The sequence below is a fragment of the Aquarana catesbeiana genome, linkage group LG04 (assembly GCF_042186555.1).
Source record: "Aquarana catesbeiana isolate 2022-GZ linkage group LG04, ASM4218655v1, whole genome shotgun sequence".
Classification (NCBI taxonomy): Eukaryota; Metazoa; Chordata; class Amphibia; order Anura; family Ranidae; genus Aquarana; species Aquarana catesbeiana.
The window spans coordinates 186,062,875-186,087,013 of NC_133327.1; the positions used below are offsets into that span (position 1 = coordinate 186,062,875).

The following is a 24,139-nucleotide window of genomic DNA, read 5'->3' on the forward strand; positions in this document are numbered from 1 at the left end:
CTGTGCCCAGGAATGCACCCTCACCTGTGCCCAGGAATGCATCCTCACCTGTTCAAATTCAGCATTCTTAGCCTGGTCATTGTACCTGGTCTGGGCATCTTTTTCTACCTGGAGCCTGGGTGCAGTGCTTCTCCTGCAGATGGTTCCTCCTCGAGCTGGGAACCCGGGGACCAGCTGAGCACCGCTGGTACATCTGGTCCTCTCCCTTCCTCCTGGGCACAACCGAACTGGGCAACTAGGATTGGAGGGAACTGGGGGGGGCGAGGTAGAGTGGGCGGGGACTCCCAAATCCTGTCCACCAATAAGCTAATCCCCCTTGGTGCAGCTCTTTAGAAAACAAACGTCTCCGGGCCCCCTGTGTTCAGTGGGGGTTGGGGGACAGAGAGCGGACTATTTCTTCAATTTCGAGTTTAGGCGGATTAATCTGCTGCAAGCGCTCCCGGCTGGCTGCGGTGTATTTATATTGAAGAGGCTGGGCTTCAACTGTGTAGCGCGCTGTGGCGGATTAATCTGCCTAAACCCCAAAAATGAAGAAATAGTCTGCTTACTGTCCCCTGGCCCCCACTGAGCACAGGGGGCCTGGAGAAGTTTGTTTTGTAAATAGCTGCACCGTGGGGGGATTAGCTTATTGGTGGATAGGATTTGGGAGTCCCTGCCCGCTTTACCTCCAGGCCCCCCTGCTGAGATGACAGATCCAGGGACAGATGGGCTCTGGGGACAGCATCCTCAATCCGAGGAAGTCTGGTCACCCTACTGTAGAATGTAGTTTTTCACTACTTGTTTGTAATTTCTGTGGAGGATGGATGGATGGAGGAGCACAAGGTAAAAGCAGGGTTATGTTATTTTTTATTATTTTTGCGTCAGTTAACATAAACGTAATACTAAAGGGCCCAGCTACACTTTTCTTTGGCTGGTTGTTTTAATAAAACATACAAAAATGCATTGCATCATGCATCCAGTTTTCGTGTTAATTCTGTCTTGTAGTAAATATTCTTGGATAGTTATAAGTATACCACAAAATGCATAATAACACATAAATTTAACGTTTTAACTGATTGGCATTATGCAGAATGACTTTAATGAATAGCTGACTTTCATCCTATATTCAGCGAGTTAATTGTCACATTTAGGAGCTCTTCACTTTCAGGTTCTCTTTAGAAAAATGGTACTGTCCCATTCCAGTTAATAGCTGCCCCTTCCCATTTAGTTCTGACAGTCATCTCTAGAGAGGGAAATTTCTTCTCATGGTCACCCTCTTCTGCTTTAAAGCGTCCTTCCCATAGGCGTGAGTGGGTGTCTGGAAAAAGAAGTGAGTAATTAAAAAGGAAAACATTAACATAAAATTCAATCCATTAATATGCACAAGTGCTGAAGTAAAAAATCCCCCTGTAGAGTCCTGATATTGACATTTATCTTGGTGCTAGACCTCATGGGGGGGGGGGGGGGGGGGGGGCTATGATACCAAGCAAAGAAGGCAGCATCAACAGGAATGTATAGTCTAAAGCCAAGCCGACATCGGCCAGTTTCTTTTGAGCCGGCCCATGCCGGCCGACATTCAGCCTGTGTGTACGGCAGCTAATCCGACAGTTGGCTCCTGACCAAAAAAGGTCTGTCAACCAGCTCCCAATCAGCGCTTTCAGCTAATGGCTGAGAGCGCTGACCGGAAGGGTTCTGGCGGGGGGACGCGTCCCCCTGTCAGAACACATTAGCTCAGCAGAGGAGATCACTGTACTAACATCACATTGTTAGTACAGTGGCTCCGACCTGAGCTGTCAGTTATTTTTTTCCTTCAACCCGCTGGGTGTGTACGAGGCTTAAGATATAGAAAAAACATTTCTTTGCACATACAATCCTTAAGCAGTCTGTTCAAGGCAAAACAACAGTATCTCTGTAAAACGCCTCTCCATGACCCCTTGATACTTGCCTTTGCCAGCAAAAAATGTCAATGCCAGGAGAGATGTGACAGTTCTTGGGCCTAGCAGTCGGCTACTAGAACCGAGTACTGTCAGGTGGGAAGAGGTTACTTCCTTCCATATCCTGTACTCAGAAGCAGTGAGTATTTTTTTCAGCTTGGGCAGTAGAAGGAGTGGCAGCAAGGTGGACAAGGTGATAGCGTCTCCAACTTATTTGCGTACATGCCTCAAACAATAAGGCTGTTCATAGGACCTATTTACACTAATGCAGCTTCGTAGTGCTCATAACTTGTTACTGCATTGTGGTGCCATTCATTTTAAACAGCACCCATACTCAGGTCCTGGCATCCGATTAGGTCCTGATAAATAAGACTGTCTCTTCTTCTAAGAATTTATTTTATGCCAATAATAAAGTACTGATAAAGGTTTAAAATAAGATCAATACTCACCAACTGTCAAATGCACAGTTTTGGTCTGAGAAAATTGCCCACTGTAGAAATAAAGGTCAAATATATGTTCCATTTTCCAGTCACATAAGAGAGATGTGTTTGTCCCAAAGAGGACACTATACGTTCCATTTATGTTACACAGCCAAATAGGATATTTTGGAGTCTTCAGCATACTTCCCACCTGAAAGTAAATGATAATAAAAGGCTACGTGACTCGGCACCACATTCTTGTTGCAAAAAATTCAGGTTCTCATATACTGTACTTTATCTTAAACAGTGATGAACTGGTTGTAGTCAGCTGTCCACTGTCCCTTCTATACACACTACCAACCTCCATGACTGTTGTATAACAGAGGTAACTCTACCACCACTTATATACCCCAACCTCTTAACCTTACCTTATTAATTGAGACCACACCAAGGTTGGAGTTAACAAGGCCGTAGCAGCCTAATTTATTTAAACAAATATATATATTCAAATTAACATAAAACATTGAAACATCTGTTAATCAACCCATCAATCTCCTAGCGTTGGTCTTTGCAGGAACTTCATAACCATCTGTGGAAAAACAATACTGCACTGCGGTACCTCTCCAAGTGTATTAATAGGCCTCAAGCCGACATGCTGGCTCAGAGACAACCACTAACCGCAGTGCCCCCATTAACACTTTCCAGCTAATCTCCATTAGCTGGAAACCACCATCAGGACCCATAGCAACGATAGTTCCTGAACTCTTCCTTCTGAAATATCTTCCTTCCCCTGCAAAGACCAACACCCGCCACTGCCACGACATTGCAGGATTCAACGAACCTGTCCGAAATGAAAAGCAAGAAATACAAAACAGCCAAAAACAATGAAGCCAAAGGGAGGGTGGGCGGGAACTTTTCCCAAAACTGTGATGACTCATAGGGAGGGGCCTCCCTTTTATCTCCTCTCCAACCCCTCCCCCCAGCACCAACCTGATACACTCCCTCTCCTGATACTATTACCCTGTTTCCCCAGTCATGTAAGCCCTCCGCCTATGTCATTTCATTTGCTTTGCTCCGGGCTTTTCTTGACTGTTGTATAACAGAGGTAACTCTACCACCACTTATATACCCCAACCTCTTAACCTTACCTTATTAATTGAGACCACACCAAGGTTGGAGTTAACAAGGCCGTAGCAGCCTAATTTATTTAAACAAATATATATATTCAAATTAACATAAAACATTGAAACATCTGTTAATCAACCCATCAATCTCCTAGCGTTGGTCTTTGCAGGAACTTCATAACCATCTGTGGAAAAACAATACTGCACTGCGGTACCTCTCCAAGTGTATTAATAGGCCTCAAGCCGACATGCTGGCTCAGAGACAACCACTAACCGCAGTGCCCCCATTAACACTTTCCAGCTAATCTCCATTAGCTGGAAACCACCATCAGGACCCATAGCAACGATAGTTCCTGAACTCTTCCTTCTGAAATATCTTCCTTCCCCTGCAAAGACCAACACCCGCCACAGCACCCAAAGGAAACACCTTACCTATGGGTGCCCCTCCACACCCGAAGTGCTCTCTAAATACCCTCTTGTAATCCGAACACCCACATGTCAATACCCACCTCATGCAAATACACCCCATCTGCCCTCAGGTATCTCCATTTCTCAAACTCCAATTCCACGTGCCTAATAGCCAATCCCCCATGCCTAACCATGAACTTGCTCACATCCCTATTAATCTTTCTCCTGGCCCTACTAACCCTTTCCACCGACCTGGCCATCCGCCATGTTGTACGAGCCACCATGTCCGACCAAAACAATGACCATGCCAGGAAAGTCACTCAATAACCGCCGCACATCGAATTTGATGTCCCGCGTAATGTCCAACATGGACCTAACCCCCAAACCGTTGCCGCCCACGTGCAAAAACGTCGGGCAGCCTGTCCCTTTTTTGCATACCGATACACTTCAGTAACAATCCTACCCCATAACATCCCAGGGACTCCCAACCACGAATACAGCCTACCGTCTATAAAAACCCATATGCCTGCCTTCTTACCCAACCTCACCCCTCCTGGCCCCCCAGAACACCTAGGAATGACCCATTATCCAGACCATTCCTGCCACCGATTCTGAAATTATAAGAGAGCAAACCCAACACCATGACCAAATAGTATTCCATACCACGCAGGGCCTAACATCAAACTCCTCCCCACCCTAATACTTCACAACCCAACCACAAGTTGAGGCCGAACTGCTGTCTGGGACCTCCTTGATTCCCACCACCCAATACGCTTTTACCGAATCCATATCCAGTCCACTTCTGGCTGCCTCCGTAGCAGCCCCTATCCAAAATGAATGAGAGGAAAACTCCTTCTCTACCCACCCCAATGCCCGTAAACATTTTCTTACAAAAATCATCAACAATATGAAAGCGCGATACAGTAGATCCATCTACATGAGGCACAGCAGTGATCCTGGCACTGGAGCACCTGTACTGACCTCCCTTTTACCCATTTGATCGGTCTTCGATCTACGCAAAAATAAAGCCAACCCATCATCTCCACATATAACCTCGTGACCCCCAATTCCCCCATGAACCTTTTTAAGGACTGACCAACTCCTCTATCTGAAACACCCCAAAGAACGCTAACAAAAAGGGCCACCTTGAACAAGATAGCCTGGTATTCAGATCAACACACTCCCCCAAATATGCTACCATACCCCGCATCATGACAAAGGTTACTGGTCTCCTGGCATCCCTGCGGGCCACCGATCGCCGGTAACTCTTAATCGCCCGTCTCACCCCAAAATCTTGTGTGAAATCAGGTTGACCTTGCAATTTGAATAGGAAAGCTAAACCAGCTAACTTCATATTCACAGCAGGAGTGGACACCCCCTCTTCCCTATGCCTCACCTGAAATACAACACCAGTAAAGGAACTGCCAGGCCAGCTGACCCTTCACCAGCCTTTTGAACGAACGCCAGCCCTTCCTTCCATCCCCTTCAGATCCCTGAACGAAGCACCCCACAATTTCACCGCCAGTCCCACCGGAAACAATTCCAGCAACACTAAATTCTTCTTAACTCCCGCTTCAAGCCATGACCACGGCCATGGTCCAGCACTCCACTGACCCTGGAATAAAAAAAAAACCCAAAACCCGTAGAGCCAACAGTATCTGTAATAATTTCCATGTCAAAATTGCTAACGGGCCCTAAAATCCATAGAGCCTGTCCGTGAAAGGATTCCCAAACAAAAAAGGCATGCCATACCCTCAAGTTCTCCCTGTGCGCTTTAACCAAGCGCACAACGCTCGTGGGAGACCTGATCCCGGCTGTACTTGCCAAAAACCAATGATAGAAAAACCCGCCCCCATTGGCCGAATGTGACATGCCAAATTCCGCTTACCCCCGAACGATTGCAGTACTCGCAGCTGACTTTGCGTAAACTAATCACACCTGCAATTTCCCCTTTTAAATTCGCCAGCTTATCTACCGACAACCTGCGTTCCATTGCACCCGAGTCCAAGACAACGCCCAGGAACGTGATGACCACGCTTAAACCAATCACACCTGCAATATCCCCTTTTAAATTCACCAGCTTATCTACCGACAACCTGCGTTCCATTGCACCAGAGTCCAAGACAACACCCAGGAACGTGATGACCGTGCTAGGCCCCCCCGTCTTCTCAGGTGCCACCGGAATTCCAAACCGGTCCGCTCTGTGTTCCCACGTAGCCAGGAGCCCCGCGCAGATTCTGGAAGAAGCTGGTACCATGCAAATGAAATCGTCCAGGTAATGGATGATCGAATTCCCGCCCGACACATCCCTTACCACCCCTCCCACAACTGAGCTAAATTGCTCAAATAGTGCACAGGAATACATAGCAACACATCGGTGGGCATTGGACGACGCAAAATTACTCATTCCAATGACACCCCCAGCAACCGGAAGCTATCCGGGTGAACTGGGGGTAGCCGAAAAACTGATTCCACCTCCACCTTCGCCATCAATGCCCCCTTGCATCATTAACCGACCCCCTTTTGATAAAGAAAGTGGTGAATCAACCTAAATTTGTTGGGCTCCTACTTTGGCACTACTCCAAAGAGGAAACTACCAAATCAGCGAAACAGTGCAGACGGAAAGGGGCCCTCCATGCGACTTCCCTACTAAGTTCCTCAGAAACTACATCTGGCTGTCGCATGGCCGATCACAAAGTGCAAGACACCGTGGAATCACCTCTAAAATACATGGAATCCTAACGCCAGCTGTGAAACCTGAATCCCGCAACTGAGCCACTTTCCAATCCGGATACCTACCGAGAAAACGGCCACATCCTTTTCACCATCACTCTGGTCCTCCCTCTTGTGTCCAGCCTCTCCAGCACGACCTATTCCTTGCTTGCAACCTCTGGACGACTGATGAGACCATCTACCCCTGAACACTAGTGCTTGTACCGGCACATCCCTCTGAACGTGCATGTCCTAGCATTGTACTGCCAGCATACCCCTTTTTTGTTGCCGGCCGCCTGTCCCTGAGCCGAAAGTCCACCGGCCTCCCCTGAAAATAACTGGTGCAGAGCCGACGCAGCCGTCCTCAAGCACAGTCACAGGCTGATGTCCTTATGGTCCCATCTCAACGCCGGCCGGATAACTCTCCACTGACGAAAATGCTCAACATACCTCAGCCACTCCGTGCCCCCGTAAGCTCTATCCGCCTCCCCTATCAAATCCTAGTAACAAAAGAGTGCCGAACAGTATTCGGGGTTCTTTTTCCCCACTCACCCTTGCACTGATGGTAAAACTCCTGCAGCCAGTTGGCAAATGACGTCGGGATCAACCGGTATCCCCTCTTCTCTCCGTCCTCCTTTGAATGATCCGGTTTAACCCTATCCAGGTTAAATTTTTGCTAACTGCAGCAGGGAAAAAATCTCTGCATACTCACCCTACCACAACTTTTCTCATACTTCAGGCTACAAGTGTGCACCCAATGGCCCCTCATAGTAAACATAGACCTCGCATTTTGCAGAACCAGCTAGTCTGATGACTTCCTGTCTGCCCGCAGCTTTCCCGCCACCACCACCTTGGTCGTCCCCTGCGTAACCCCACCTGTGTTACCTGTGACGGGCATGTTGTCAAGGCCGGAACTACCGGAGCTACCGCACCCCCCAGCAAAATGGCTTGGCCGACTACTCTTGCTGGTGGGACCCAGGCTGACACCGGCCCAGCGGGGGCTCTATCCGCATGCCCCAACTTTTGCATCAATTCCTATGTCCCATCAAGAAAACCCAGTAACCCCGCAGCCCCCCCAGCTGCCTCAGCCACTGCCGTCCTTCCCGCCGGACCCATCTGTCCTGCCCTCTTGCCCTATGCTAACAGACAATCCCTCATGATATAAGTGTAAAGGTGACTTACTGGGCTGCACAGGAGTTGCCCCATCAGCCGACCATCTGCTTTCCAACGACGTTGCACTGCACTGCTGGAGGGGGGAGCAGCCTCTTCTTCCGACTCCCAGTTCTCCTGCCGACCTCTGTCCAGACCCCTCTTCCTCTTCTGATGAGAGCCCGCCAGGCATAACAGCACCAGCTGCCGATGGTTCCGCTGACCTCCGAACCCCCCCGCATTGCGTACCCGCTCACCGGCTTCTGGACGGCCTTACCAGGACCAGTGTGTGGGGCCTCAGTCTTGCTGGCCTCCGCTTGCCTGGAAGTCCTCCCCGGCTGTCCCCCACTGCTCCTCCTAAGGTCCCTTGGCGGTGCATAAGAAAGCCCGGGAACCCCTTTTGCTTTGTTCCTCAATGGTAGGCCTCAGGCCGACTGACGTAGCGCTAGGGGTGGGGCCCGTGCCCTCCTGTTTCCACCGCCTAGTAGGCCGCAATGCCGCCCCGGAGCCCCCAGACTGTCCTCCTGGTGACCTCCTGTGCTGGAGGGGAGACCGCACAGGACTCCCCCCATCCCGCGCTGCTGCCCACTAGGCCGGGGGTCCCGTCGGGAGTCCCTGACAGGGTACCCCCCGACTGACGCTGTGGCCTGGAGTGACGCCCGATTGCCCTACCTCCCCCCTGTAATGTCACCTGCTGCTGTTCGTGTTAGAATAAGCCCCAAAGTGTCCTGCATCCACCAGGAGACCCTGAAACGCTGCTTCCTCCCTGAGCTGGGCCAAGAGCTGCTCCACCTCTGACATGCTTCTGCTGAACTTTTCCCAAAACTGTGATGACTCATAGGGAGGGGCCTCCCTTTTATCTCCTCTCCAACCCCTCCCCCCAGCACCAACCTGATACACTCCCTCTCCTGATACTATTACCCTGTTTCCCCAGTCATGTAAGCCCTCCGCCTATGTCATTTCATTTGCTTTGCTCCGGGCTTTTCTTTTGCACAAATTTAAGATAAGGGAACAAGTCATTTATAAACTACCCTACTCGACAGCAAAGTTCCTCTGGGTCTTTCTGTCATGTCAATATTGGTAAACCCGCTCCTGATGTAAAGAGTTAGCAGAGTTCAGTGGAGTTCTTTTTATATTGGCTTTTTAATAAAATTTTTAAAGGTTTAATGCTGTGCAAGACTCTTCTCCTTTATTTTTGCGGCGCTGCTACTGAAAGACAATGAGGGTCTGCACATTGAAGGAGGAGAGCAAAATAAAGCTAGCCATAACAGAAATTTTCATCAACTTAGAGATAAGTAGTTAAAATCACCTGTTGAATGCTTAAAGCGTAACTCTACTTTTGTTGAGGAAAAAAAACATTCCCCTCCGGGTGATCAATGTACATTGCAAGGATTTGAACAAACTTTGTTGCAGAATCCTACCTTTTGGTATTCTGAAGAAATCCCTGTGTGTTTCTCTGTGTCCATGTGGAAAAGTGAATCCAATGAGAGTGGTTTCATAATTATCATCAGCTGCAGCAGCTGCAGGGCACTAATGAGGAAAGCTGCTGGGTCTGCACCCCTTTAGACACATTCCTATTGGGAGTATCTCCACAAAAATGAAATTTTTGTTCCAGGGGATGCCTAAAATCTGACTTGTATCTTAGGTCAGACTTCTGGGAAAATCGGTGAGCCAATCACATAAGCAGGAAATTATATTTCTGAGAGGCGTTCAGTACAAATTCTGTGTACAGAACACCTCCAGGTAGTCATATTGCATTGCATTTTCTGAAAATTACATTGGCTGCAGATTGAAAAGCAAAGGTAGTTTTTAATAACATTCATATGAAATATGATTTGTGTCGCAATTGTATATGCTATAATATTTTTTCTTTATTTTCTATTTTTTTTCCCCCACGAAAGAGGAGTCACCCTTTAAGCCTAGTACACACCAGTACACACCACAACCCAGCATGGCTGAAGAAAAAAAAAACTGACAGCTCCGGAGGAGCCGCTGTACTAACCATGCGATGTTAGTACAATGATCTTCCCTGCTGGGCTATTGTGTTCTGACCGGTGGCGGCTGGTGGATTTTTCTTTAGGGGGGCGGTAAACAACTGCCCCCCGGGCGGACAGCGGCGTGGCACTACCCCCCCCTTTGCCAGTCGGTCTGGCACTTGCCCCATCTAGGTGGCGGGCGGTGGTTTGCGGGCAGTGGCTTCGGTGTCCTCAGCTTGGCAAGTGGCTGGCGGTGGCCTGGGAGCAGCGACTTCCGTGTCCTCAGTGCGGCGGGTGGCTGGCGGCAGGCTGGGAGCAGTGGCACTGGTGTCCTCAGCGCTGCAGGTGGCTGGCAGCGGGCTGGGAACAGTGGCTCCGGTGTCCTCAGCGCTGCGGGTGGCTGGTGTCCTTTCCTTGACGGCTTCCGCCGTGCGTGTCCTCTCTCCTCCTTCTCCTAGACATCCAATAGGATCACCTGACATTTTGCCCAATCGGGATACAGTCTCAGACCCGCTTCCTGATTGGGGGGAGGAGACTTAGTGTGAAAATAGCGAATATTCATTCACTATCATCACACAACTGGGTGGACTCAGAGCGCAGTGGTATTAGTGCCTCTGGCTCTAATCACATGCTTCAAAAAACCCTCCTTCCCCATTGGAATCCATGCATCCGGCATCCTGTATGTAGATCAGGTCGCTGGATGCATGGATATGGGGGCCCGTGCACCCTCTATGGACGGGCCGCCACTGGTTCTGACAGGGGGACAGCCCCCCTCCAGAACACTCCGGTTAGCGATCTCAGCCATTGGCTGAGATCACTGATCTGGACCTGATCGGCAGACATTTTTTGGTCATGCCCCATTGAACTTGCTGAGATTTAAACCATCTATGGTGGGCTTTAAGGTGTGCAATTTACAAAATTGGTGGAAGATGTAGAGAAGTAACTGAAAACTGTTTAACCACTTCAATACAGGGCACTTAGACACCTTCCTGCCCAGACCAATTTTCAGCTTTCAGCGCTGTCGCAGTTTGAATGACAATTGCGCGGTCATGCTACACTGTACCCAAACTAAATTTTTATCATTTTGTTCCCACAAATAGAGCTTTCTTTTGGTGGTATTTGATCACCTCTGCGGTTTTTATTTTTTGCTAAACAAATAAAAAAAGACAGAAAATTTTGAAAAAAATAAAAGTTTTGCTTTTGTTTCTGTTAAAAAAATTTGTAAATAAGTAAGTTTTCTCTTTCACTGATGGGCACTGATAAGGCGGCACTGACAGGCACTGATACGGCGGCACCGATGAGGTGGCACCAATGAGCGGGCACTGACGGGCACTGATGATGGGCACTGATATGTGGCACTGATGGGCACTGGTAGGCGGCATTGATGGTTGGCACTGATATGCAGCACTGATGGGCATTGATAGGCGGCACTGATGGGCACTTATGGGTGGCACTGGGTGGCACTGATGGGCACTGATAGGCGACACTGATGGGCACTGAAAGGCGGCACTACTGGGCACTGATAGGGTGGCACTGATAGGCGGCACTGATAGGCGGCACTGCTGGGCACTGATGGGCACTGATAGGCGGCACTGATGGGCAATAATGGGCACTGATACGTGGCACTAATGGGCACTGATACGCGGCACTGATATGAGGCACTGATGGGCATCCCTGGTGGCACTGGCAGTGGTAGGCATTGGAGTGGGCACTGATTGGCAGCTGCCTGGGCACAGATTGGCAGCTGCCTGGGCACAGATTGGCATTTTCCTGGGGGTCTAGGGGCATACCTGGTGGTCCAGTGTGGATGGCTTCCCTGGTGGTCCTGGGAGAGATCCGAGGGGGGGCTGTGCTGATAAACAGTCAGCACAGACCCCCCTGTCAGGACAGCAGCCGATCGGCTCTCCTCTACTCACGTCTGTCAGATGCGAGTGAGGAAAAGCCGATCACCGGCTCTTTCTATTTACATCATGATCAGCCGTGATTGGACACGGCTGATCACGTGGTAAAGAGTCTCCGTCAGAGACTCTTTACCTAGATCGGTGTTGCAGGGTGTCAGACTGACACCCCGCAACAACGATCGCCGCGGTGTGCACCCCCGGGGGGCATCATCTGACGTCCGGTCAGGAATATCAAACCACTTTGCCGCCGTCATTTGGTAATAGGGCGGGTGGCAAGTGGTTAAGCACTAAATTCTTGGGACACTGTTTTGGAAGGTGATGAATTGTTTCAGAGTGGACTCTTTTTTTAAACATGCACAGTTTTATTTGTACAGATACTTGTATCAGCCCTTTGCAAATAGGGTGCTGTCTAGGTCCTTCAGGGTTGCCTTGACAAAATGCCCAAAAATTGTGAATAAGTTGGCAGCTGGATCAAGCCATCTTTATTTTGTTAAACAAAGCCACATTTTTTCATTGTGCAGCATTAACTTTGGCCATCGTGCAAGCATAACAACTGATTGCATTGATTGATAAGGAGGGTGACGGCCACCTGTACAGCATCCTTATTTGTCCCTGCTCCTACCCCTCTCTACCAGCACTGGGGTAACATTAGCTGAGTCTGAAAGAGAATCTTGGAATACTAGTCAGTACCAGTGTACTAAGGTGTATTTGCTTTGTAAGAATAAATCCCCTCTAATGTTGGGTGTCCTACATGTGTGGCTGCTACTGCTTTATGTAAAAGTTTAGTTTTTTAAAGGGTGAGTTGACTGAAAAAAGGTTGAAAAATGCTTCTCTAATACACAGTTGCCACTTATCTATTTTGAGAGCAAAAGGAGTTCTGGGCTATAGACTCACAGCTTTTATTTATTATCACTGATAATGAGCACAGCGACTTAGTTTAACACTTTGGGAAAGAGCAGAGGTAAATTAGGTAATAAAAAACACTATTGTAGTTTTTAGCTGAAATTTGTTGTTTAATCCTCAGATTTTGTCTGTGTTGCCCTCTGAAAAGCAATCCAGGATGGAGTGCATTTGACAGGCACCTAATAAATGATATGTTGCCTCCCCACCACCTGTTTTGCATTGCATGTCATTACAGTAGTGTCCCACTTGCTTGAATAGATGGCATTCGGCGATGGTACTGCCCGCTAAATGCAACGAGAGGTATAATTTCTGCCGCAGCCACGATGCTTTGCTTGTGTACAATTGGTCACCGGTGCTTGAGGCCTGTATAACTTTCTGTAGAACTCATTTTGAGCCTGCTCATCTTTGAGCTTGCCACCTTTTTGCCTGCGGGAACTGGACTAAGTGGTGAGTTAAAAACCAGAGTTGAAAACAGGAGGTTATAACAGGAGTCATCAAACCTGTAAGTAGCACCTGAAATGTCCTGTTAGTAATATTATTATTGAAACCGTAGGGGTGACCGTAGACACTGACATGCCCTGCAAGTGTCAGATTGCATGGGAGGTTGAGCAGAGCAGTCATAACCAGTTAACATAAAAAAAAAACTGACTGTGTCTAGCGGGGAAGCTGTGTATTGTGGAGTAACTGTTTTTGTTGAGTATTGTGAGTACCTGTGTAGTGCGAGTACCTGTGTAGTGTGAGTACCTGTGTATTGTAAGTACATGAGTGCTACGAGTGCATGTGATCTGCGAGTGCACGTGGTCTGCGAGTGCACGTTGTCTGCGAGTGCACGTATGTGGCGAGTACCTGTGTATTGTCTTCTTGAGTACCTGTGTATTGTATTGTTGAGTATTAGTGTCAGGAAGCTAGTTGTTAGGTAATGTGGATAGGGTATAATCCCCACTCCTCATTAAATTAGTAGGTACGATGCCCGGCAGGTGTGGAGATGCGACTCAGTGTACATCTTGTGGCATGTATGCGTTCCTTGATCATCCGATCGAGAGCGAATAGTGCTGTGCAAAATGTAAGCACATAGTTTCCCTGGAAGCACAGGTTCTGAATCTAGGGAAGCAACTGACAGCACTGAGAAGATCCTTATACTAAAGGACAGCCAGGAACGTACCCGGCAGGTTCTGGCAGGGGCCAGCACAGAGGCGGGTGGAGACAAAGAGGCGCAGGCACTAGAAATGAGTAGATGGGTGACAGTCAGGAAGGATAGAGGGGGAAGTGCCACTGTTGGAGCTGTGGGACTCTCCTAGCTGCCAGGGGAAGAACTCCTCCAGTGAGAGTGGGGGGGGGGACGAGGGGAAGGGAAAGACAAATTCTGGTGGTGGGGGCCTCAAATCTTAGAAGGTCAGAGAGGGCAATCTGTGACAAAGACCTGAAGCGCCGAACTGTATGCTGTCTACCAGGGCGCTCGGGTTTGGCACATTATGGATCTGGTGGACAGATTACTGGGAGGGGTTGGGGAAGACCCAGCTGTCATGATCCATGTTGGCATCAATGACAAAGTCAAAGGCAGATGGAGTAAAGAACGATTTTAGGGATTTAGGAGCTAAATTGAGGAAAAGGACCTCCCAGGTAGTATTCCCAGGAATACTACCAGTACATTGAGCCACACCAGAAAGGCAGAGGGAGATTAGGGAAGTAAACAAGTGGCTGAGGAGCTGGTGTATTAAGGAGGGGTTTGGGTTCCTGGAGAACTGGGCCGACTTCTCAGCTGGTCACCAGTTCTATAGAAGGGACGGACTGCACCCAAATGAGGAGGGTGCAGATCTGCTGGGAGTGAAGATGCCTGAAAAGTTAGAGGGGTTTTTAAACTAGGCGATGGGAGGGAGGGTCCAGAGGTAGAGATAGTCAGCAATGAACATATTCCAGAGGGTAGTATTGGAGGCATTAGTGGTAGGTTGACTAAAGCACATAAACCCGAGGTAAGTATAGTAACAAGTCCTATTTGCAATCTCGGAACACCCAATAGGAGGACAAGTATGTGACTGACATGCTAAACTATGTGGCATGTGCCAGGAGCCTGGCGGACAAAATGTCTGAATTAGATATACTGTTGAACGAGGAGGATTTAGAATTTTGGGAATTTCAGAGACCTGGTTCAACAGCTCTCATGATTGGCTGGAAACCATTCAAGGGTATTCCCTTTATCGCAGGGATAGAGAGAGTAAAAAAAGGGGGATGACTATATATCAAGAATAATGTACAAGTTAATGTGAGAGATGACATCAATAAGAGAGCTAGGGAGGAGGTGGAATCCTTATGAGTAGAGCTCCAAAGGGATGAAACTAAGGGGAAAATAGTACTGGGAGTATGCTATAGGCCCCCTAAACTGAGGGAGGAGGGGGAGATGGACCTCCTTTCACAATTTGGATTAGCAGCAACGATGGGAAGTGTTATCATAATGGGGGATTTTAATTATCCAGACATAGACTGGGCAGAGGGAACCACGCATTCGTCTAAGGCTCCTCAGTTCCTAAATGTCTTGCAGGACAATTTCATGGGTCAGATGGTAGATGCACCAACTAGAAACAAGGTGTTACTAGATCTACTGATTACCAACAATACAGACCTGATCACGGATGTGAAAATACAGGGCAATTTAGGAAACAGCGATCACAGGTCAATTGGCTTCAGTATAAATCACACAAATAGGAAACACAAAGGGGAACACGAAGACATTAAATTAAAAAAGAGCCAAATTCCCTAAACTACGAACCTTGCTAGAACCTTGCTAGAAGGTATAAATGGGGATAAAATCTTAGAAATAAAGAACACGGAGAGATGGGTTTGCTTTAAGAGCATATTGAATAAAGGCATTAGCCAGTGCATCCCATTAGGAAATAAATTTAAAAGAGCGAACAAAAGTCCTGGATGGCTTAACTCCAATGTAAAAATGCATATAAAAAGCAAAGGAGAAGGCCTTCAAAAAATACAAGGCTGAGGGATCATCATCAGCATTCAGACTTTACAAAATCCCAAGAAAATTTTTTAAGTATATAAACAGTAAAAAAGACAGGACAGACCATATTGGCCCCATAAAGAATGAGAAAGGACATCTGGTTACAAAGGATGGGGAGATGGCAAAGTTATTGAATTTATTCTTTTCCTCAGTCTTCACGAGGGAATCAGGGGGCTCAGTATCCAAAACTGCAGTGTTTGTCCTCATGACACATCACAGGAAGCACCCTTATGGCTAACAGAAGACAGAATTAGAAATAGACTTGGGAAACTTAAAATTAATAAATCACTGGGACCAGATGGCTTGCACCCAAGGGTACTTAGGGAACTCAGTCAAGTAATTGCCAAACCATTGTTCTTAATTTTTACTGACAATATTTAAAAAAGGGCCAAAATACATCCCTGGGAATTACAGGACAGTTAGCCTAACATCAATTGTATGCAAGCTCTTGGAGGGGATGATAAGGGACTATATACAAGATTTTAGTAATGAAAACAGTATCATTAGCAGTAATCAGCAAGGATTCATGAAGAATCGTTCTTGCCAAACCAATCTATTAACCATCTATGAGGAGGTGAGCTGCCATCTAGATAAAGGTAGGCCCGTAGATGTTGTGTATCTGGATTTTGCAAAAGCATTTGACACAGTTCCCCATAAATGTTTACTGTACAAAGTAAGGTCCGTTGGCATGGACCATAGGGTGGGTACACGGATTGAAAACTGGCTACAAGGGTGAGTTCAGAGGGTGATGATGAATGGGGAATACTCAGAATGGTCAGGGGTGGGAAGTGGGGTCCCCCAGGGTTCTGTGCTGGCACCAATCCTGTTTAATTTGTTCATAAACAACCTGGAGGATGGGGTAAACAGTTCAAACTCTGTATTTTCAGATGACACTAAGCTAAGCAGGGCAATAACTTCTCTGCAGGGTGTGGAAACCTTGCAAGAAGATCTGAACAAATTAATGGGGTGGGCAACTACATGGCAAATGAGGTTTAATGTAGAAAAATATAAAATAATGCATTTAGGTGACAAAAATATGAAGGCAATCTACTCACTAGGGGGTGAATCTCTGGGGGAATCTAGGATGGAAAAGGACCTGGGGACCCTAGTAGATGATAGGTTCAGCAATGGCATGCAATGCCAAGCTGCTGCTAACAAAGCAAACAGAATATTGGCATGCATTAAAAAAGGGATAAAGCGATAATTCTCCCACTCTACAAGACTTTGGTCTGGTCTCACCTGGAGTATGCTGTCCAATTCTGGGCACCAGTCCTCAGGAAGGATGTACTGGAAATGGAGCGAGTACAAAGAAGGGCAACAAAGCTAATAAAGGGTCCGGAGGATATTAGTTATGAGGAAAGGTTGCAAGCACTGAACTTATTCTCTCTGGAGAAGAGACACTTGAGAGGGGATATGATTTCCATTTACAAATACAATACTGGTGACCCCACAATAGGGATAAAACTTTTTCGCGGAAGGGAGTTTAACAAGACACGTGGCCACTCATTACAATTAGAAGAAAAGAGGTTTAACCTTAAACTGTGTAGAGGGTTCTTTACTGTAAGAGTGGCAAAGATGTGAAATTCCCTTCCACAGGCGGTGGTATCAACTATTAGATAAGCACCTGAATGACCGCAACATACAGGAATATACAATGTAATACTGACATATAATCACACATATAGGTTAAACTTGATGGTCTTATGTCTTTTTTCAACCTCACCTACTATGTAACTATATGTAACTGTGCAACTCCTTTTGGCCACTGTGTTAGAGTAAGGGTGGGTGGTCGGGGAGCAGTAAAACTGTGGCACAACCTCCTGTTTTTACTACCCCGACTGCAAGTGTGAGTGCTGTTCAAATCACATGTCATTCTGTGCAGTGCGATTTGAGCCTATTTATTTTGCATGCACCTTTTTCTTGCTGCATTGGGAATGGATTGCACAGGTGTTCACACTTATGTAATCCAATTCAGCCAATCGCACTGTGTTTTGCGACCCACAGTGGTTTACATTATGAAGTGCATCAGTGTGAACCGAGACTAAACAAGGCCGTAAGAAGGTAGAATTGAAGTCTCGGCTGGTTTTTGCTGGTTTTGGTTATGTGCAGAGTGCAATGCAATCATCCACTTATGAGCTCCAGCATGGCAGTCTAGGGATCATCACTTTGTTTGCCTTTAAGAATAAACCTTAGACAGTCTGAATAATTCTCTCAATAAGATATGATATAATATTTTAAAGAATAGGGTAAAAATATCAGTCACCTGCTTGAAAATGATTGCTACCTGTAAGTAAATAACATGTTATAGTTTAGTGATTTATGCCTAATCTGTAAACCTTTCCAATCCTGGACTGAGGGTAGTTGTTTGATACAACTATTTTGAAATACCAGATCAAGAAAAAGCAGTTTAGTTTGTCAATATTTGTAAATGCAAAGGTTTTGTTTTTTTTCTTTATATATATATATATATATATATATATATATATATATATATATATATATATATATACTGTATATACTGTATTTATTGAATTTTGGATGTGGACAATACATAAACGTGTACATCTCCAGATGAGTCTTACAGATTGGGGGGTCAAAGTTGTACTTAGAGTTTAGGCGTGCAGAGGATAACAAAATACGTTGTACAACGAACAGAGTGTTGAATTTCCACGTCAAACAGGCAGGAATTGTTGGATTAACTAAACTGTGATAATCTACGTGACGGCTGGGTGAAGGTATTTTTTTAAGGTTCTGTTTAAAAGAAATCCTCTGTATTGGTCCACAATCAAAATATAGTTTATATTGTCTAGCATAAAATGATTAAAAGCTATTTTTTATTCAAGGTCCTAGTGGTATTCCATATGGGATCATATATGGGTTAGAAAAGTAAATAAAACTTTTGAGCAAATCCTTGGCCAGTAAATTATATACCACCAACTGGTTTTTATATTTCTCAGATTTCCAAGGTGTCCTAGGTATATATTTTTTTATAAATTCAGTTTCGGCATGTTTGGAAACAGCCTATTTTTCATCTTTGCAAGTCAGATCAGTCTTAAAGTCTTTACAAAGATTATAAAAATCTGCCACTGTTGGCATACACAAAGGCTTTGTTTTTGGGCATACATTTTTTTTAAAAAAGGAAAATTCGGTCATACATCTAGTATGACTTTTTTCTCTCAAATGCTTTATGGGTGCTACTTGTCTTAGAGTGTACCTTAGCTGGAACAGACGTAAGATTCTTTGAGATATTTCCTGGGGGTTATGATCTGCTTTTACTACTATTCTACTTGTCATCTATGAAACACAAATGCCGTGTACACTCGACCGGACTTTTCAACCAAACTGGTCCGACAGAACAAATCCATCGGACAATTCGATCGTGTGCGGGCTTCATCTGACCTTTTCTGTCGAAAAATCTGTCGGACTTTAGAAATAGAACATGTTTCAAATCTTTCCGACTGACTCCAGCCCGATCGAAAAATCCATTCTTCTGTATGCTAGTCCGACGGACAAAAAAGGATGCAAGGGCAGCTATTGGCTACTGGCTATGAACTTCCTTATTCTAGTCCGGTCGTACGCCATCACGTTCGAAACGATCGCACTTTGGTGTGATCGTGTGTAGTCAAGTCCGTTTCATTGGAACTCCGTTGGAACTCCGTCGAAAAGTCCTTCGGAGTTCAGTCTGACGAAAAGTCCGGTTGTGCGTACACGGCAAAACACTGTGGAATACATGTATTCTATTTGGGCATAGCTGGTCTCTGTTAGTGCCTTCTTGCAGTCAAGTACTTGCTTGGAGAAATCAACTTGCGCTGTCATTTGTCATAGCAAGTTATTAGTCCAGCATTGGTAGTGCATTGTTTTATACTGTAAAATGCATTATGCTGTTGAGTTTTACTTTGAAATTTTTCTCAGAGGTGATTACATATAGACATTCATAGAACTCTATCCACTTCCAACCAGAAATCTAAAAATTGCCTCAACCAAATAGAAAAGTTGCTGCGGGTTCAGCAGCGTGGCACAGTCACAATAAGAACCAGCATACTTTGGGTTATATCATACTGCAGGGAACAGTATCCTAGTTACTATGTTCTACATCAGGCAGACTGCAGTCAGATCTGGACCAAGTCAATGTCCTATCTGGACTGCCATGATCCCGCCATTAAGGTGCCGTTCTGTGCAGAGCCGCCACTGCCGTCATTCTTATTCTTACAGAGCGGACAGCGGGAGGCTGTACAGCTCTGGATGGAGGGCGGGGGCTTCCCGAGTTAACAAGCAGGTGATTGGTTGTTAGCAACCAATCACCAACTTGTAGCTCCCACCCTCTGTCCAAATCTGCTGTGCCTCCTGTCCTCCTCCCTGTCTATGTACGGTTGGACAGAAAGGGGGTGATGATAAGGGGAGATGAGAACATTAATGAGGGGGCTCAGAACAGTTAAGGGGGAAGCTAAGGCCAGTTATGGATGGGCTGAGGACAGTCATGGGGGTAGAGGACATAAATGGGGTCATTGAAGACAGTATTGGGGGCTCAGGACAGTAATAGGGGGCTCAGGACAATTAAGAGGGAAGCTCAGGGCAGTTATGGATGAGCTTAGGACAATAATGGGGGGCAGAGGACAATAATGGGGTCATGCTGGTAGGTTAATGGGATCCTGTCTAAATGTGGCCTAGTATGTATATGTATGAATGTGAGTTAGGGACCTTAGATTGGAAGCTCCTTGAGGGTAGGGACTGATATGAATGCATAATATATATATATATATATATATATATATATATGTGTGTGTAAAGCGCTGCGTATATTGACAGTGCTATATAAGTACCTGAAATAATAATAATAATAATTGAAGACAGTAATGGGGGCTCAGGACAGTAATGGGGGAGGCTGAAGACAGTAATGTGAAGAGGGGTGGAGGACAGTAATGGATGGACTGAGGAAAATAATGGGGGGGGACTGAGGACAGTAATGTGAAGGGGGGTATTTTGATGTGAAGGGGAGTGACTGTGATGTTAAGGGGGGACTGAGGATGCTAATGCAAGAATGGGATTGTGATATGAAGCTCGATTCACATCTGTGCATGCATGTTTGAAGGGGCTGCCTTACCCAAGAGAAATGAAGGGAAAGAAGTCCTGACCCTTTTTTTTTTTTAATCACACCGCATCAAGCTGCATGGTGCTGCAGCATCATGTGGTTTGGTGCTCAAGAAAATGTGTCCTAGATGCCGATGTGTGGGGGGTGCAACTGAGAATTCCTCTGAGGGTCGGGAATGCATACAATTTTGCACGTTTCCCAGCCACAGAGATGTGAACCTAGCCTAAGAGGAGAGGGTGACTGTGATGTGAAGAATCAGAGTTATCGTATAAAGATGCGATTCGGATTTTACTGACTGTACCATCATCATGAATTTTAATTCAATACCCCTGCTCTACATATTTGTTCTGTGTACTGTTGACATGGATTGTCAGATACAATCACAAATTAAAAATAAACAACTGGAAACCTTTCTAGTACAGCTTGTACTATGCTTCACCTGGGGAAGTTTGTGCTGTTCCATTTCATCCCTGCTCCAGTGTAAGTAGCCTACATCACTGCGTGTTAGGACTCCATGAAGTTCCTGCTCCAGCTTCTGTTCTTCCAGGATTTGGTCCCCATTAAAAACATGAGGGCTTGCTCTCCCCGTTAAAATCAGGTTCAACACAGCCTGTGGAAACCAGTTAGAGTGCAAAATGAGCAAAGTTTGATGTGCTTTTTAAAGGTACACTTTTTTTTTTTGTTGAAGAAGTCAAACAATTGATCAAAGCAGGTTTTGTTCCCAGTATTACGTCACATATGCTGTACACATTGTGCTACATTGCACTAGTAGTGCCAATTCTTAGCCCTTTAGCCCAATTAACATTGGTTTTTGTTTGCATATGTACAGTGGATATAAAAAGTCTACACACCCTTGTTAAAAAGTCAAGTTTCTGTGATGTAAAAAAATGAGACAAAGATAAAGCATTTCAGAACTTTTTCCACCTTTAGTGTGACCTATAAACTATACAACTCAGTTGAACAGCAAACTGAAATCTTTTAGGTAGAGGGAAGTAAAAATTCAAAACTAAAATAATATGGTTGCATAAGTGTGCACACCCTCAAACTAATACTTTGTTGAAGTTGATTTTATTACAGCACTCAGTCTTTTTGGGTATGAGTCTATCAGCATGGCACATCTTGACTTGGCAATATTTGCCCACTCTTCTTTGCAAAAACACTCCAAATTTGTCAGATTGCGAGGGCATCTCCTGTGCACTGCCCTCTTCAGATCACCCCACAGATTTTCAATCGGATTCAGGGCTGGGCCATTCCAAAACTTTAATCTTCTTCTGGTGAAGCCATTCTTTTGTTAATTTGAATGTATGCTTTGGGTCGTTGTCATGCTGAAAGATGAAGTTCCTCTTCATGTTCAGCTTTCAGAAGCATTCAGAAGTCTGAAGGTTTTGTGCCAGTATTGACTGATATTTGGAACTGTTCATAATTCCCTCTACCTTGACTAAAGCCCCTGTTTCAGCTGAAGTAAAACAGCCCCAAAGCATGAGGCTGCCCACATCATGCTTCACAGTGGGTATGATGTTCTTTTGGTGATGTGCAGTGTTTTTGCGCCAAATATATTTTGGAATTATGGCCAAAAAGTTCAACCTTGGTTTGGTATCAGACCATACCACATTATGATTTTCCCACATGCTTTTGAGAGACTTCAGATGTGTTTTTGCAAAATTTACATGGGTTTGGATGTTTTTCTTCATAAGAAGAGGCTTCTGTCTTGCTACTCTACCCTATAGACCAGACACATGAAGAATACGGGAGATTGTTGTCACATGTACCACACAACCAGTACTTGCCAGATATCCTTTAATATTGCTGTAGGCCTCTTGGCAGCCTCCCTGACCATGTTCTTCTGGTCTTTTCATAAATTTTGGAGGGACGTCCAGTTTAATGTCAATGTTGTGCCATATTTTCTCCATTTGATGATGACTGTCTTTACTGTGTTCCATGGTATATCTAATGGCTTGGAAATTCTTCTGTACCCTTTTCCTGACTGATACCTTTTAACAATGAGATCCCTCTGATGCTTTGAACGCTTATGGCTTTTTTTTTTTTTTTTTTTATGTCTTTATTAATTTTCCAATAGAAAAACATATTACAACATGTACATTCAATCTTCAACTTTCCCACTCTCGCAGGAGCTTTCACATAGCTTTTCTTAATAATAATTACAACAAATAAAAACTTTAATTATTCCCCCTAAACCTTTGTGTTGTGTTGATGGTGTGGTTTGTTGTTCCCCTTCACTTTCCTATCCAACATCTCATTACATTCTTTCTTATTATTCTAGCTGTTCACGCTTTGGGTTTCCCAGAAGCCGTTGTAGGTTCTACTATCCAGCTTGCCCAAACTCTCTCTTATTTTTCTTAACATCCTCTATTACAGTATGGTTCTCTATACAGCGGCAAATTGCATTTACTAAATATTTCCAAAAGGCTAATGAGGGAGCTTCTGTTTTTTTTCAGTACTATTGCCTTAAATAGAAATAGAAAAAGCAGCAGACTTACTTGTGTTCTTTTTGCCCTAGTGGGGATTATGGATGAGCCGGTTCACACCAGAACTTGTGAACAGGCAAAAAATTTTGACGAACATGCGAACACCGTTAAAGTCTATGAGAAACGAACATGAAAAAGCAAATGTGCTCATTTCAAAGGCTTATATGTGATGTCAGAGGAAGGCGGGGTCACCCGTTTACATCACCAAGTGGCCCTACCCTCAGCTATATAACAGCTGTCACCGAGAAGAAAAGTCACTCAGCAGGAGCCTCCCACGGAGGCCGAGCTGTTGTGGTTTTTTTTTTCTTTGGGGGGGGTGCTTTGGGGTAGGGGGGATACCGCGCCAAAGTACCTTGTCCCCAATTTGATGAGGACAAGAGCCACTGGGCCAGGGTTGTGGGGGTTACTTATCATAATCTGGAAGCCCCCTTTAACCACTTCTGCCCCAGAAGGATTTAATGACCAGGCCAGTTTTTTGCGATTCGGCACTGCGTTACTTTAACTGACAATTGTGCGGTTGTGCGATGTTGTACCCAAATTAAATTGATGTCCTTTTTTCCCACAAATAGAGCTTTCTTTTGATGGTATTTTATCACCTCTGTGGTTTTTATTTTTTTGCGCTATAAACAAAAAAAGAGCGACAATTTTGAAAAAAAAAAAACCTATCTTTTACTTTTTGCTATAATACATTTCCAATAAAAAAATGTAAAAAAAATAATTATTTCATCAGTTTAGGCCAATATGTATTCTTTTACATATTTTTGGTAAAAAAAATCCCAATGAAGCGTATATTGATTGGTTTGCGCAAAAGTTATAGCGTCTACAAAATAGGGGAAAGATTTAGGGACTTTTTATTTTATTTATTGTTTTAACTAGTAATGGCGGGGATCAGCAATTTTTAGCGGGATTGCGAAATTGCGGTGGACAAATCTGACCCTAAGTGACACTTTTTGGTGACCAGTGACACCAATACAGTGATCAGTACTGTAAAAAATGACACTGGCAGGGAAGGGGTTAACACTAGGGGTGATCAAAGGGTTAAGTGTTCCCTA

The 24,139-nt window shown here is 45.3% G+C and overlaps 1 protein-coding gene across 2 annotated transcripts in view; it reads right to left on the bottom strand.

The window, feature by feature from the left end:
• Window positions 1-828: 828 nt before the first annotated feature.
• MINDY4B (MINDY family member 4B) overlaps window positions 829-24,139 on the bottom strand; it is a 137,886-nt gene continuing 114,575 nt past the window's right edge. For both annotated transcript variants that reach the window (XM_073629080.1, XM_073629081.1), the window contains 3 exons: window positions 21,041-21,211; window positions 2,363-2,543; window positions 829-1,297 (listed from right to left, as the gene is read on the bottom strand). In XM_073629080.1, the coding sequence (XP_073485181.1) occupies window positions 1,155-1,297; window positions 2,363-2,543; window positions 21,041-21,211 (495 nt within the window). In that variant the 3' untranslated portion in view covers window positions 829-1,154. The remainder of the gene's footprint in view (window positions 1,298-2,362; window positions 2,544-21,040; window positions 21,212-24,139) is intronic.